Below are 17,079 nucleotides of genomic sequence, written 5' to 3'. Positions count from 1 at the left end.
TGGAAATGCTAAAAGCCATTGAACCAGATGGGTAAACTAGCTTAGCCAGCCAGCATTGAAGACTGCAATTACTGAATCAGTAAGGCCACAATTATTCACTGGGCTAATGAAATCTCAATATGATAGCTAAAACTAGAAAGAAACACTATGATCTCACAAAGGTGCTCTCTGCTATAAAAAACATTAGTACAAGTTACAAAGCATGCATCTCCATTCCTGTACCTACCAGAAGCTCATGCTAGCATACCCTAAAAGAAAGAATTTATACATCCCCACATGGAAGTTAGTTTAGCATAATAATGGATTATTAATTACAAATTGTAAATTGTATATTATGAATTATTAATGCCATTAGTTCTCTTTGTTTTCTCCCTAATAAATTATGACAGATGTCTACAACTACTTCTTCTTAAGTATGGCAATACAAGTGTTGAAGAAACCTGAAGAATGTACTTATTTCATCTCTGACATAAAGGATGTATTATCAGTAACTCCAATAACAAAGTGCAATCCCAGCATAAGTTTCCAGTGAAAGAGCACAAAATACACTCTTCTCACAGTACTGTAGGTTTAAAAAAAAAATATTTAAAGTTTGTTTTTTTAGTTAATCAAAATGCTTCAACACTTAAACACCATTCTGAACTGTCTAGCCTTTCAAAACCCGTCTTTCATTAGTCTGTTCACGCAGCAAACCACCTCATCGCCCTCTTCAAGCAATGCCTTCCAGTACAAGAAACCTTAATCCTTCCTCTAAGATTTTTCAAGAAGTGAAATTAAGAAAGGTGACATTTGCCAGAGCTTTGCCCTTCAAGGCTGCTATACATAGACACAGAACAGGCCCTCTTATTCCCCGAGAAAGTCTGAAACTGAACTTAATCTTTTCCTGTCTTTAACAACACATTTAAAAGACTGATGAAGAGCTAAGTGCCATTGCAACATACTGAGCAGTAAGAATGTTACAGCAGCGTGCAATTTCTTTTCTCACACTGACTTGCCATTGATACTTTAGAGTTTGCAAAGGAATTCAAGCTCACCTCTTGCAAATAGTAAGACTGACTATACAGTGTTTTTCAGTTGGCATTCTACCCCCCCTTAGTACTGTTCCTGTGCCAAACTAATAGGTAATGCATTTATTTACTACAATTTACTACTACTTTAAAATTCTGTCAAAATAAGAATAGTAATGGTATTTAAATAATAAAACTATAATAATTTAGAGAAATACTGGGTTTAACAGTCAAGCATTCCACTACTAAAATTATGAATTCTGAAGAACTTACTAGAAAAGCAGATTAAAGCAGGCATCATTAAACAAAAAAAATCTTAGTCTTAATTAATTCCATTACAGTTCCCACTTGATGACACTGCAGGTACATACAAATGTTTGTTTACTAGTACAACTGGAACAAGGCATACCTTTGTGGAACTGCTTTCAGTGACTTTTGCTAGCTGCCAAAGGATTACATAATGAGTGCACTGCAGTGCATGAATAACAATCTGAAATCAAAAGAGAAAAGGTATTAGATGACAGAGGCCAATAAAAGACAACAACAAAAGCTATTTACTGTTGTACCTATAGAACACATTTAACTACAGACCTGTTCTGGCATGTCTCCATTTTCAATGCCAGTTTTCAATAACTTATAGTTGCAGCCAAACAAGTCCCATCTTGATAGATCATGAGCACTGGGAACATAAGAAATGAAGCAAAGATGTAATTTAACTAACACCATTTCTGCAGTTTGATGTTAACAACTACTAAAAGCTTAACAGGTCTAAAATATTAAAAACCTGAACACCCCCAAAAAAGGCTACATACAAAAACCCCACTAAACCTCAACAAAACACACTCCCAACACCACAAAAAAATTATATGAAAGCAAATAATAAAACCAGAAGATTTCATTTTATATATACAAAATCTTCATATATTCAAAATACATCATGCTCTGCATAACTCTTCATCATTCACACTAAAAAAAATAAAAAAAATCCAAGTTGTATTAAAAAGTTGGTAAAATTAAAACCAAACACAACCACCGCCCCCCAACACCACAAACCCTGACAGATGTTTGCAGAAGCCTACTTGTGAAAAGCAGTGATTCTCTTCAGTGTTGACAAGACTTGATATGCATCATCTTCATCAGGTTCCTCCCCCTATTTAATAATCATATAGTAAGATATCACACGCAATGTATGCTAAGCAAGCTAAGGGAACTTCAGATTGTTTTTTTAAGCAAACAAAAACCACCCCAAACAACAAGGAGAAAAAACACACCCCAAATCTAACCAACAGCAAGCAGAGAGCTGCATCTAAATTATTTATCGATGGCGTATTCGCTTTAGAAGAGCTGAAGAGTTTGAGAGAGAAGGTAGCAGCTCATGTTTAGAAATAGCAGCATGCAGAGAAACACTCAAGGGGAAGCGAGGAGAAGGGGGGAAAAAAAAAGGAAAAAGTCTAGGATAGCGGAATGCAATGTATTATGTAGGTGCTTCAATTTTCTCTGAAGAATCCAGCAGAGGCCACTGTCAGACAATGGATACTGGACTAGATGGGCCACAGGTCAGTACCTCAATCTTACTTTAATCACAGAAAAAGAAAGTTCTTGAGAGAAATTATTTGTTCTAATTCTCCCAAAAGTTTTGACAAATTTGCATTTGGAGAAAGAGTAAAAAGGAAAGTGTCCAACCAAAAATACATATTTAAATACACAGGATACAATATCTAAGGTCACAGAAACTCCTCAGTTTAGCAGAGATACTGCAAGCTCATTGTGCTTTACTGTTCTGAGTTGCACAACCTTATCAAAGCACCATGGATTTCAGCACTTCTACCAAAGTATTTGCTATTTCCCTTCAAGCCAACAGTCTGACATTTAATTTCCTTGCTTTAGCTCTCCTTTTTCTTACAAAGGAGGAAAAAAAAAAGGATTACTAGGCACATTTCTTATATAGTCTGCATAAGTCTACAGTTTCTAGAGCGAAGTCATAGCTCAGGTCACTAAGCAAAAGGAACAGGAGCAGCTTGATAAAATAATCAGCGAAGTGTGGAGAATGAAGTTGTCAAAAACACACTTCCCATGCTCCTTATCAGATGAGGAGGAGGAGATACAAGTTTTGTCTGAATGTCAGAGATCCCACAATGTTAAAAAACTATCAGAAAATTCTCACTCTTCAGATTAGCACAGTGTGGGAACAAAGTGATTTTTCAGCTATTAATTGCATCTGCTTGCATCCAGAAAGAAAAGGGGAGTGCTTTCAAGAGATTTGATATTTAACAACAGCAATATGCAATCACAGGCAAGAGAAGCAGCTCTAGCAGATCTGAGGAGAATCCTAGTGGAATTACAACACTGCACCTCCCATGAGCTTCAAAACTTAAAAGGTAAAAAGTTTACATAATTTCATAGTTTATCTGAAACTTTTCAAATTCCCAAAAGACACCTGTGAAAAGGAGATTAAAACTGAAAAGTCACTGTTCTAATATAAAAAAACAGTCTGAGTTCATATAATCACAGCAATGATAGTGTTGTAGTATTCTGCCTGACTGCACAAGTCAAAGTCAGAGGGAAGATCCCATCCCTTATGGAAGGCAGAAAAACATACTGGAAATATTTACAGGGGCAGGAAAAGTTGATCTTGTACATTAAAATACCTCTTGCAGGAAGTCTTCAAGAAGTCGATTAAACTTGTCTGCCAACTCATCTATTAACTGACTTCTTGCAATGTCAACCCTGTTGAAAATGGTGAATTCTTCATTACAGAGAGCGTGGTATGTTTTTGAACAGGCTTCCAAGACATCTATATCTGTGTGCTTCTCTACGATATCCCGGATTTGTCGCAGTAAGGCATCCAAATGCTACAAGAAAGATGAGACATGGAAAAAAAAAATTACTCATGCATACACACACAAACACACGTATTTTTAATAAACCTTAAGGAATTTTAAAAGATACGTTCAATTTATTACTTTTGTAACTAGGATACAGAGCACAAAACACTTCTGGAAGTTCAAAGTATATTAAAAATCTATCTGGCAAAGAAATAAGTAGGAGCTTGTTAATGGCTAAGATTTGATGCATTTTAATTAAAATTTGCAATTGTCAGTATGGTTTTATCTAACACTGGAAGTTGCGGTGACAACTGAACAACACGGACGCATTTATCTCCCACTCACACAAACATTTATACGTGTTCTTAAAAGCTGCATAATTGAAGATTTAGTTTCATAACACTGAAGTGTCAGCAACTAAAGTTGTTCTTACATGCCTCCCCTCAACCTGAGTTGCTCACTGCTAAGCTGTGCTGTGAACTGAACATGTTATTATTTTTCTGACCCTGTATTATTTCCATATAGTAATTTCCACTTGCTTCACAATACAGCAGATCTAAGAAGGAGAAAAGAGAGATGCGAATAGCTTACACCAATTTCACCACCATGGCAGATAAAAGGAGAACAGTATACATGATTTGTGATCTGGTAGTTTTCCCATGAAGATGGTGATTAATCAGTTTCAGTGATCAGAAAATTAATTAAGCTATTTCTACAACCTTTATATGTCAGGCAGCATACCTTGAAGCAACACTATAACCTGACAGTAAACGCTCTTGCATGAAGTTCATCTAACTGGCAAGATTCTCTGTTGAAACTTTCCGGACAGTTTTCTAACAACTCAAGAGTTTTAGTATCCTTAAGATCAGAGCCAGTCACAGCTCTGAAGTTCAAGTCTCACACTCTCAGTAAGGGTTATGATAAATGGCAACTGAAATTCCAATCTAAATTCTGGGGCTTCTCCTTCTGCGTTAAGTTTTACTGACTGTTACCTTACCTTTTCTAATCGCCCTGTTGTATAGATTTCCAAATCAAAGTACTGTGGTAACTGCAGTAAGTTGGTGACTTTTTCTGCATCTACAGAATACTGTAATATTGACAAGGAAAAAAAGTTGAAATTAAAGTCTTGGACAAAATAATTTGTTATAAAACAATCGAATACTAATAGAGACTAATAACAGAAAATGAAAACTTGCACAAGTCATACAGTTAATTACAAAACTATACTTGTTAAGATTTCAACAACCGGCCATAAGCAAGAAATGGAATCACACCTTTGCTAGCAGCTGAGGAAGTGCCACTGCAAAAAGTTCAGTAATTTTTGTCCTGTCATCCAGCTGGGTTTTCTTTTCCTTTGCTGTCAGCACCTGAAAGATCAATATTGTAAGGATTTTACAACTAAAGATTCTAATGCAGTATTACATTACCATTAATGAAATGACAGGTACACTGACCTTTTAGTATCACTGTAAAACACTGGGGGAAGAGGGAGAGACACTTTATGAAAAAATAAATAAATCCTGCCCTGCCACAAAACACCACTACAAGAAGGTTGGTCTTGACAATGAAGGAGCTGCAAACCTTTCAGCTTATGTTTTTTAATAATATTTACTCAATTCATACGTCAAATCTGACCATACAAGCTCTCAATCTGTTCATAAGTAGGTTTCTTAACAAAAGCTTTGAAAGGAGTTCCCATCCCTGCTTAATGCCCCAGTAAAGAGGGCAGCCTAAACTCTTGCATGATCACAGAGATTATGAAGTATGCTCTCCTTCCTCATTTTGCTCTTTCAAATTGAAAACAGTTTTTGCTTTCTCCAAACTTTGATTTATGTTCTCCTTTCCAACCAATATTCTTTCATTCTGTACTACCTTCAATAATAAAATCAAATGTACTCCAAATAGTATTGAGCACATGCCAAAGCCCAGAAAAAGTGGACTAGCCAGGTAGTGAGAATCTAGGGGTTACGAAGACCAAAGCTGAATTCCTGAATTCAGTCCCTACAGCAGGAGCTGCCTACAATGTTTTCCTTCTTCCTACACTGTCCCCACATAGCAATTCCCACATCTGTAGAAGAGTAGCTTTTTGCTTCTTACCCTTTTCCCTGTTCCTCTTCCCACAGGAGGATGACATTCAGCTGCTTGCCGAATTGTACAAAGCATTATTTCAATCAGTGCGCTTTCCTGTCTATCTGTTAAAGCTGAAATTAAAGAAATAGATGTTAATACACAGCTTGATTTTTCATTTTCTACAAGTATTAGTAAGATAAGAATCAAAATGTGTGGCAGTATCTTTTCCCCCCTTTTCTTAAGGGTTAAAAATAAAGGGGGCAGGGGGTGTTATTTAGGCCACGAGCTTTTTTCTAGGAGTGGGGGTGACACAGTGGATAGAGAATATAAGCCCCCTATAAAACAACATGAGAAAATATTTTAAATTGAGAGAATATAACTGGATGAGTCAAAGGATAGGATGGAACAATACCAAGTTTTAGAATCATTTTAGCTCCTTTTCATTTTTCTGAGGTCTGCTTACTAGGACTTACGAATTACAGAATTATGCCAGGGGGTTGAGCTGTTTTTACTGTCATCAAAGAAATGACAGTATTTTTCCATAGGGTAATTTTAACACTCAATAAATGAACCAGTTTCATAAGCAACTTGGCTTCTTAAAAGCCAGAATTGCAGCCTGAACCTGTGGAACAACAAGGCAACTGGACACTACATGCTTATTCCCCTCTTTTCTCCCCAGCACTCTTGTTCTGTATCTCACTTCCATACTAGAAGTGATGTCTTTCTAGTCTTCCTTACATTCTATAGGTTGTATTTAGTGATTTATTACAGTCACGTAAAAATAGAGTATTTGGGGACTCATAAATGTAAACAACTTATACTCTTATAAATCAAGACTAACAGAAACTGCAGAGCAATGCAAGGATCTACAAAAATCTCTTACGTTCTTCTCCATTGAGAGGCTCCTCCAACAGAAGACTGTTCATACATTCCCAGTCCTTCAAGAGGTCTGTTGCACAGTCCCACATGCTGTCCACAAGATAGGCAGCATGTTCATGCAACTAAAATGGGAACAGATTAATTATTATTCTTTATCAGTAATAAAGTTCATTAGAGAACTTGCCATGATACCAGGTATTTGTCTCATTTGGCTCCTGTCTGTGGCATAAAAAAAGAAGAGAGAAAATTCTGCCAGCTCTCTGGTTCAACAGAAGCCTCTTCCTCAATTAATCTAAAAAGTTTAATCCAGACCAACTGCTACAAAGAGTCATGCCACAAGATCTATCAGACTTTTGGGGACTGGAGGGCAGGGGTGGTGGTTGTAGGGTTATGTTTTGGTCAGTTGGTTTTCCCTCCCCCCTTATAACTCTCTTAAAGCACAAGTTCTTTCCGCCTATGTATTAGCATGAAGAATGACAGAAGAATATTTGTCAGAGTAGAACTCACAGCCTGTCTCAGCCCTGTGTACTGGTCAGATCCTTCAAATAAACATAACCACACTAAATAGCCTGCTGGCTCCCAGGCTGTTCAAATACTGAGAAAGCCAGCATGGATTCACAGCTACTAACCAATGAGTGGGGAAAAGAAAAACTGGTAACAAATAACAGAAATCCAACAACCACCACCTACACCACAAAATCAAAGACAGCCCTGAAACTCAACTTACTTCACTTTCCAAAAAGAAAAATACTAATGTCTTCACAAGATTCGCATTCGGACTTTGCCTTCCCCTCCTTTTAAGTATTCCATCGTCTTCAGGATCTCTGCGGCTGAAAAGCCTAGAAGAAAAATTATTTCAGGACAAGTTTCTTCTTCATTGCCTTTGTCACAGTCAACTCGCATCAAGATACTGTTTTTCTACAGACACACAATTCCTCGCTGCCTGGCTCCATGCTTTTATTTTGAAAGGAAGTAACTTGAGCCAAGTATCATTTGAACAATTTCATATATGCTGCACTGGTATTTCACTGACTGGTTTCAAGGGAACGTATAATTATAACAAAATACTTTACAAACACTGGTGATAACTGCAGGTGCTGGAGGTCCCAATGCTCCTCTTTATCAAATTACGTTTTCTGAATGTCCCCACATGAGACTTCAAAGCCACAAAGAAATACTGGAAGAAGATCTGGGAAGTATTAGATGGAAACTGTATTTTGTTTACCTACACACCTGATGTGTACTGACTCTCTCGTTTTTTCAATGTTTTTAAACAGAAAAATACCTTATGAACTGGTGATATGAGACAGCTTGGGGGGCACATGACACTGTGGGAAAACACCCATTACAATGCAAGCACAAGTTTTAGTACCAAACTACATTAGCATTTTAAGATGCTTCACAGAACATAGGAACGATGGGAAAGGAGAAGATAGGAATGTTTTTATTATATTTCCCGGAGGCACAAGCTTTTCAGGCACAGCCTTCAAAATTATTCTTTTTCCCATTCAGAAAAACTGCAACAGTTCAAAAACTACAGTAGCATCACATATTCTGTAAGTTTGTTCTTAAGACCATTTCATTACTCAGTTTTTTCTTAAGGCCACTTCATTACTCCATTTTTCATTTTATCAATTGACACTAATGGAAATCATAGTATTAATGCTCACAATAAAACCTATACAGGTGCAAAAAAAATAACTAATTTCTCCATCTTACTTTTTATAGAGAAATTCCCCTGCAGCAACTGCTACTGGCCGATGAGCAGAATAAACCAGATGGTAGACATTCTCACAGTCTTCTGCAGTCAGAACTTCTTCACTACTCCTAGGGGTGGGAATAAGGAGGAAAGAAAAAAACCAAGCTGAGTCAACAGACTATGAACTCTTATGAGGGAGATGAAAATGAAGGAAAATCTAAATATTTTCCTTAAATTTGTAATCTTAAAACCAAAACTAAGATAGCTTAATTCCAAAGTCTTCCTAAACAAAAACTACTGATAAAGTATGAGCATTTGGTAGAAGGTTATGCTCAAAAGTTCAGTTACTGTGTAATGTTCACATACATATTGTATTTCTTCAATCCACAATAGCTTCAAATTAGGGAGGCTGAATTCTAAATTGCTAGGCTTCACACTTAACTGTGGTAAGTAACAGCACTGCTCTAGCCAGATTACTTTTTGAAGTTCTTATTTGAGAGTGAGACGCAGACATTTCCCTAGATTTTGGATTATCTCAGTTCTGTCAAGCTGCTGTCCTTGCCCACAGGTATGAGAAATACTTGAGCATTTTAGTATTTGTTGTTAGTCAGATAAGGAGATAAACATATACTTACTGTAAAACAAGAGTGAGTAATTTTATTGCTTGGACTGCAACATCATATTCTTTGTCAAGAGTCATAGACACAATTCTATCCTAAGAACACAAAATAAAGTATTTTCAAAGAGGAAAGAAGTGTAATATCAACTTTAAAAGAATTTGTATGTACTTAAAAATATGAAGTTACACTAACCTTGAACCGACTGGTGAAGAGTTCCAATTTGGAATTAAGCTCTTTATTATAGTAAAGCCCTTGCAAAGCAGTTAGGCATTTGAGTCTTACTTCCCCTTGCTAAAACAAAATTAAGAACTGGATTAGAAGTCAAATATAGGATACAGATGTGATCTTTAAACCATACAAGACAAGTTTCTTCTGCAGACTGAATTAATTCAAAGACTGAATGTTCTGAAGATATACTATCAGTAATCACATTAATGACATAAGAATATGCCCTTGTCTGCAACAAGATAGTGGAGGAAAAAAAAACAACCTCAATGTCTTACTGCAGTTAGTATCTCTGCAAGTCAAAACACACTCATTTCATTCTTTAAAAATGTACTCTAAATGTTCAAGGTATTTCTAAGTGGAATTCTGTGTGTTTCTTTCCACTTAAATTAAAACTGGCAACACCTACATCATTAATGACCATCTCATGTTAGATCAGAATTGCCAAGTAGATAGAAAGATTCCTCCTGATGTACAAGATCTGCCTTAGCAGAGAACATGTTTAAGGTATAGATGCAGAAATACTTTTCAGAAGTCTGAGACACCTGACTTCACATAGTTTCTTATCACCCCACTGCCAAAGTTCATTGGGTTTTGACACCCAAGTCAAGAACAGCATAGCGCGAGTGAACATCCCTCATCTGTTTCACTTCAAATTCATAGCTTGAAGCTTCCAGTGCAGGAACTGCAACGTGCTGACTCAACAATAAATTGAGGAGCACTTCCTAAACCATATCTGTTGACCACTCCAAGCAGAGAATAATTTCTAGCTGGTAAGAAACACCTTGAGACACCCATCTCAGTAGTGACTGATCAGAACAGTTAAAAGATCAGAACCCAGTCTGGCAAGATCAACAACCAACCACACATGGAGTTATCCTTCATGACTCTGCTCCTTTTCCTCAAGGCAGCTTACCTTATCATGCATAGTCCACCCTACGTATTTTAAGTAGCTGTCATTTAGAAAGGCATCACTGTACATCTTCATCCATATTCCAATCTCTTCAATGCAGATAGCTCTTATTTCAGCAATTGCATCTCTGTAAATAGGGCAATAGGATCAAATGGATGAATAATTAGAAATAACTTGTAACCAGCTTCCAAAATAAATGAATGAAGTTACAAATTACTCAGAAAAACTTACCGGTATCTATGCACAAAAACACCTTTAAATATTGCATTCATCATGTTTTCTATTTCATCTTGATTTTCCTGAAGCTGAAAGAATGAACAAAGGGTATAAAAAAGTGAGCAGCACTTCTACATTCAGATCAGATGGTGCTGATAATAAGGCAAACTAAGTTAACATTTGCGGTATGACCATTAAATCTTTTCATGAAATATTCACAAACCTGTTTCACAGTACAATACGTTATTATTTAAGGAGTTTTACCTACCACAGCATACAAATTTTAGGGATTTTGACCACTGGAAAACTGTTCTTCAACTGTAACAAAGGCATCTTAGGCTTTTGCAAGCTCCTTCTTAAGTTATTTGTAAGAAAAATGGACTTAATTTTCTAGGAAGTTTTTAAGCCAAACATTCAGCCCAATTTTTAATACACTGGCTACGTTTTGATGGACATGTTGTTATTAGAACAATACCCAAATCATGGGAACTGCATTACAAGGAGTCTTTTCTGTATGTTAAAGAATTTGTAATTTAAATCATTCACTCTGTCTTAATTAAAAAGGGTAAAAAATGCAGGAACTGAGTAAAGTATTGCCAAAAAAAAAAAAAACATTTAAGAATTTGAATCTGAAAAATAATAATGGAGGAGACAAATCCAGCCTCTGAATAACAAGAAAAAAGACATACAAAAGAGTCAAAAAGTGATATAAATACACAAAAAAATTGTACTTGCTTTCAAAGTGCAAGACAGCGGGTGCACATATGCAGCGGAATGGATAGAAAGTGTAAAGAACCTTGCCTACAGAAGCCGATATCCTAAAAGCCAATAGTAAGCGCAACTGAGACTGGTGAAAGTTTTAATTCTCACACCACTGCGTTTTGTGATGTATCTGTGTATTGCTTATAAAAGGACTGGTTCTGTACACGCATCTGGAATAACGACATTTAAGGGATTTAGAGTGTTTAAGGGATCAGTTTCAAGCTGCAAGGCATTTGTGAGATAAACTAACAACTTTGCCTTCTGCACATCTGAACTGTCAACGAAGTACAGATCTTAACAGCACAGAAGTTGAAAAGCAAAGGTGAGACATTTCCTTTGATCATGAGGTTATTTCTAATGTCTAGAAAAACCCTACCCACTGAACAAAAAAACACATACCAAAACACCAATTCCCCCAAAATAAAAAACCCTTAAACCTGAATGAATAAGGGCTTTAAACAAGACAGCTCTGTCAGCAATGAATCAGCAAGCCCCTTCTACACAAAAAGAAAGAAAACACAAGTAGACTGCATTTTCAATTTTCATCGTGGTAATCGTAAAAGAAAAAACCTTATCTAAAGCCTTTCAACACACTCTCTGCTGAGACTGGTACTGACATCACAAAATACTATTTTGCCCCAAGACCATGGGCTGGCTCTCTAGATGCCAAAAACAGTCAATTGTAGGATAATTTTTCTTACACATTTGAGCTCAGTTTAGGAAACTGGTCAAGAAATATGATTTAAAAAATAAGTATTTCTTACTGATTGCAGTCTCTCCTGTTAACTTGACTAAGACTTCACTATCTGAATTTAAGTCTCTATTTACCTCTTTTTACAAAAAACCAGGTGATGAGAAGCACTTTTTGAAGTTTTTCAGGTATTAAGCATGAACAACTTAAAGAATGAAACACAGGGGACTAATAACTACCTCTACAAAGAAAACAAATTAGAGAACAGGACTTATTTATCAACACTCATCCCACGCACACCAGCTAGCCAGCTGCACTAACCTCCTTTCTCTTCTGTAGTAGGAGTTCCAGCCTATCATTGGCTCGTTTCCCAATTATTTTATTTCGTTCTGCTTCATACTGCCGTTGTGTATTGTCCATGTTAATACTAAGATTTAATGCCACATTCACTAAAGCAGTCATCAGCTTCATGGCTACAAAAAAAAAAGGTGAAAAGAATAAGGATTATGGTTACCTGAGCTAAGAAATGCAATAAACAAGAATACTGACATCCTTCTCCCGTCAACCCTTTCTGGATTTATGAAAACACATTCAGTGTAAATTTCTTGATATGCAAATTGCAGCAGTCTTCCTAAGTACGCCATCATTACTTATCAACACAATAAATAAAAGACTGGCATTTTGTTAATTTTCTTCTGCTAATTTAATACTATAAGCACTACAGTTGAATTAAGATGTAGGATAGGATAGGATATGCCTCTCCCAAAACAGGCATGCAGAATCCAAGATTTACAAACATATCCCAAGAAAGATTAAAGATTTCATGGTTAAAATCAGTTGGTAGACTGATTTTCTCAAATCATCCAACCTCAAACATAGAAGTTTCTTTGTTCAAAAGCAAATGTCTTGGACAACCAATGCTACTGTTTTTCCCTCAATTTAATTATAATGAGAAGCTTTCTTCAACTATTCCTTTATTCACAGGAGTGGAGAAAAGACATTAGACAGTTAGAAGCCAGAGAACTATAACTGTAAGATGCAAGACATTTGCGTGAGATTTTTTGCATGCTATTATTTCTGAATCAACCCCTTTAAGAAGGATGCAGACAAATATGCCTATTCCAGAAACCAGGAAGTGGTCAACAGCATACTTGCTTTTCTTTTGCACTTTTGTAGCACTGGCATGAACAGACTTACATTGGCAAAGCATACATAGAACATCACTAAGAGTGTATCACTAGCAAGATTTGACGAGTAAGGCATAAAGACATGCAGATATATCAAACTATCAGCACACATCATCATCTCCAAGGATATCAAGATGAAAAGAACAAGTCTGAGCTAACTGCAGAAGCCAAAATTACAGTAAGTAACAGTAAATATGGATACAAGGATTTTGCTGGTTGCCTCCACCCCATATAAATCACAATCTTTAAGAATACAACCTGTAATCTCATGCGAAATGCCAAATAATTACATAAAATCAACAGAATCCACTACTGACGGGAACAAATGCAAACAGACTGCTGATAAAGTATTTTATGTGAGAGAAATCAACACGGAACTGGGCAGTTTCTGCAACTTTTATTTAGGCCCAACTCAGACTTCAGAAAGTAGTAAAAACTTGGGTTTTAAGAACTAAAATTTGTATTAATTATATGGTACAATGGTTAAATTGATGATACAGCAGTATATCCTCCTGAAATATATGGGTTTGTTCCTCACTCTATAATAAATGCCATATGCTAATATATATTCAAGAGAGATGATGGATGAAATAGAAAACTGATCACATAGAAAGGACTGAAGCTAGCTGTAAATCCACCAGTTCCAGTGGAGCTTACCAGAACTATTTCCAGTGTGGCTAAAAGCTCAGTTTCCTGTACAGTCTAAATTCACCTTGTTCACACTAGAATTGCTATCATAAGCCGCACATAAGTGGACTGCTGCACAATGCCATCTGGGACCCTTCTTCATTAATCAGCGCTGGTTTAGGACATCCTTAACAAAGCAGTTTATCCTTTGTCCATATAATGGTTTATTTCTCTTAATAACACTCCATACTTAACTCAAAAGGGATTTTTTTGTAATTGAACAAATGGGCAGTATGGGAGAGAGGGGAAGGGAACCTTACTTACCTACTTCTATTACTTAAAACCATACAGAAATTCAGTGACTGTATCACTGATGAAGCATTCTTTAAAATTATTTCTAATGCAATAAACGGGGGTGCTACTTTCAATTACACTGTGTCATGGCCTCTATACAGCACAATTTAAATTCACAGTAAAAACTGCATCCGATACGATAATACAACTCCCACTCTACTTAATGCAAGGCGTAAACAGGTTCAACTGCATTTGAGGTTAGAAAGATACTTACACTGTTGTTATGACCAAAGACAAACTTGCAGAATCAACTAAAAAGTTTCCTCATATTTACTTTCTCTACTAGACTAAAGGCTAACAAACATTAAGTACTAGGCAGCTCATAAAGAATGCTTTATAATAATGCTATGGTTTTTAGTAATGAAAAACCTATAAAGACAAGGTTAAGAAAGCTGTACCAAAACAAGCTGCATTTCATGAAAACTGTATCACATAATGAAATGCAAGTTGAATGTCAAATATCAAAAGTTCAACCAAAACAGTTCTTTCCTGTGCAGCACAAAACATACCACAAAAGCAGTACAACACACGAGAAATAATGCACTGACCTGCCAGTGTGCTAGTGTGCCGAAATGCTCTGACTTGTGAGTCTGACAGCCCCGTAAGCAGTGAAATGACAGTATCCATCATATATTCATCATATATGATGCTATATTGACATTGTCGGACGAGTACTCCAATAAACTCACAAAAACTGGATTTGAACTTCTTCCACTGGGGACCAGCCATAGTTAGTGGGTAATCTCCACTGTCCTATTAAAAAGCAAAAAGGGAAACAGGAAATTTTGAGATATCTTAAAAGTCGTTTTATTAAATAAAGATTAAAAAGAGATGGTGACAACTTCAAAGCCAAAATCTCTGATGCCATTAAAAGAAAGACGCATTAGAAAGATGGAAATATGCATCTACTTTGCAGCTCAGGTTTGTTGTGTACAGAGACAACATTCTGCAAGTCCTACCATGAAAACCAAACATAACCACATATACCGAAATGACTATTACTATCTTCTTTCTGTCCTACTCCTTAAAAAAAAAAAAGAAAAATAATGTAAAACTAAAGTAAATCATACCCCTTACAGATCTGCTTCAGGTTACACTAGAACAAAAGAACCACCACATGAACAGTTAGTTGTCATGTTTAGGAACACTCAGTTCCTAATCAAGTTTACATAATAATAAAGGACCATAATAAAGTTTACAGGGAGATGCATTATGTATCAGACTGAAAATTCCTGAAGTCACAAAATGACCTAGTGTAAGAGCTTGCATATAACAAATGTGTGCTCCTCTCCCGATCTGGGAGCCTTTACAAATAATAGTAAAAGTGACAGGGAGGAATAAACTCAATCACTTGGATCAGTGCTGAACAGCTTCTTTAAGAGGCTAAACAACATTACAGATCAAAAAATGAAGGAAGTATCCATGAAAAGGGATTCAAAATCTGAGAGCTGTTCATTAGAATTCTGCTATAAGGAAGACTAAGCCTAACCCAGTGATTAAAAAAAAACCCTGAACAAACACTCCTGGCTGAAGCTTTATATATTTCATACAATATTACCTTATGTAATTAAATCTATTTATGCACTGAGATATTTCTAAGTAATGCTAAAATCCTTTTAAACAAAAGCATATTAAGTTTTTTTTGCTGAAAATTTTCTGCTGAAGGTGTGGATGTGTATTATTCCCATATCAGAGAAATTTAGGGACAAGGTTTTAAAGCTAGTCTTCAATTGCAGAATAATCGAATTCAAATCCCAAGTTGCAGATTAATAAATACATAGAAATAAATTTCACGATCATTTTTTAAAGACTTAAGAGGCCTTAGCAGGAACAGGGAAGCATCCCACATAGCTCCACAGTAGTCAGAGTTCCCACCATTCAAAAACTAAAGGTTGATATTGATTTCTTAAACCATTAATTAAACAAGTGATACGCATGCAGCGCTTTACTTCCTAGTCTTAAAATTCAGGGAGATCTTAAGAGTCTTACAATAAGGGAGATGAAGATTTTCATTGTTAAGAGACCTGATGTTTTTGCAGCTGACTTTATCCTTGAAAGAAACCTGCAGCAACATGATCCAGTAAGATTATTAACAGGTAAAATGAAAGAATTAAGCAGTTCATTAAGTTACCTCATCAAATTCTTCAGTCATTTTTCGGATTATTTCAGAATTCTGCATATGTCGAAACATCTCTGCTGTAACAACTCCTACAATATAAATATAACATTATTAGCACTGTTAATACGAAAGAGGCAGATGGGAGATGACATGACTCCTGCTAAAATGTAAAAACGATCAATTTTCAGCTTACCTACAGAAAAAAAAAACATGTATAGTAAGTTACCCATTTTCTGTTTTATCATTCATACATAGCAAGCACTTGGCACCAATACTACATACATTCTGGTGTATGTGCATACGTGTGTGTGTGTCTCTCTCTCTATATATATATGGGGTTTATTATCTTTTTTGAAGTGTTCTTGTGTGCGTGCAAACACACACATATAGAATTTACTCATTCACTCATATCCAGAAACCAAGGATACTTGTGCCAGACCACTTCATCAATCCAGAGACTACACTAATCTGAAATGACCTTTCAGGATTCAAGACTCTAAATAGTGTAAGACAATTATGAACGGTTCTGTTGCTACTGATTATCTTCTGCACTGTAATAAACAGTGATTTCACACAATTTCTATCTGTCTTAGCCTCAAATTGTTGAGAGTGTGAATGGAGATATAAAACCAAATAGATCTCCTCAAGTTTACTGCCACTATACTGCAAGATTTGTGACAAGGACCATCTCAGAAAGCATAACAGATTCCGCGGTTTTATCTGGTAACAATAATCAAAAGGTCACTGCTCTTGAAAGCATGGATAACCTCCGAGGAATGCTACTAGCTTTCTGGAGATTTATGCATGTTAGAAGTTTATCAGGACAGAGAAATGCTCAAGCAGAACAAATTATATCCAGTCCTACCCTGTCAAGCACAGTGACAC

At 36.2% G+C, this 17,079-nt stretch overlaps 1 protein-coding gene across 7 annotated transcripts in view; it reads right to left on the bottom strand.

The window, feature by feature from the left end:
* Positions 1–17,079, bottom strand: part of STAG2 (STAG2 cohesin complex component) — a 76,884-nt gene that overhangs the window by 17,084 nt on the left and 42,721 nt on the right. For all 7 annotated transcript variants that reach the window (XM_057425220.1, XM_057425222.1, XM_057425224.1 and 4 more), the window contains 17 exons: positions 16,207–16,283; positions 14,624–14,828; positions 12,229–12,380; positions 10,470–10,543; positions 10,242–10,365; positions 9,293–9,391; positions 9,116–9,195; positions 8,501–8,608; positions 7,509–7,620; positions 6,786–6,903; positions 5,930–6,033; positions 5,107–5,199; positions 4,830–4,919; positions 3,656–3,859; positions 2,087–2,157; positions 1,599–1,686; positions 1,417–1,497 (listed from right to left, as the gene is read on the bottom strand). In XM_057425220.1, coding sequence (XP_057281203.1) covers positions 1,417–1,497; positions 1,599–1,686; positions 2,087–2,157; positions 3,656–3,859; positions 4,830–4,919; positions 5,107–5,199; positions 5,930–6,033; positions 6,786–6,903; positions 7,509–7,620; positions 8,501–8,608; positions 9,116–9,195; positions 9,293–9,391; positions 10,242–10,365; positions 10,470–10,543; positions 12,229–12,380; positions 14,624–14,828; positions 16,207–16,283 — 1,880 coding nt within the window. The remainder of the gene's footprint in view (positions 1–1,416; positions 1,498–1,598; positions 1,687–2,086; positions 2,158–3,655; positions 3,860–4,829; positions 4,920–5,106; positions 5,200–5,929; positions 6,034–6,785; positions 6,904–7,508; positions 7,621–8,500; positions 8,609–9,115; positions 9,196–9,292; positions 9,392–10,241; positions 10,366–10,469; positions 10,544–12,228; positions 12,381–14,623; positions 14,829–16,206; positions 16,284–17,079) is intronic.

This window comes from Pezoporus wallicus, unplaced genomic scaffold (assembly GCF_028554395.1).
Source record: "Pezoporus wallicus isolate ANWC-B61680 ecotype Strahan unplaced genomic scaffold, APGP_CSIRO_Pwel_v1 scaffold_6445, whole genome shotgun sequence".
In the NCBI taxonomy this organism is placed as follows: domain Eukaryota; kingdom Metazoa; phylum Chordata; class Aves; order Psittaciformes; family Psittacidae; genus Pezoporus; species Pezoporus wallicus.
This window is presented reverse-complemented; position numbering and strand designations above follow the sequence as displayed.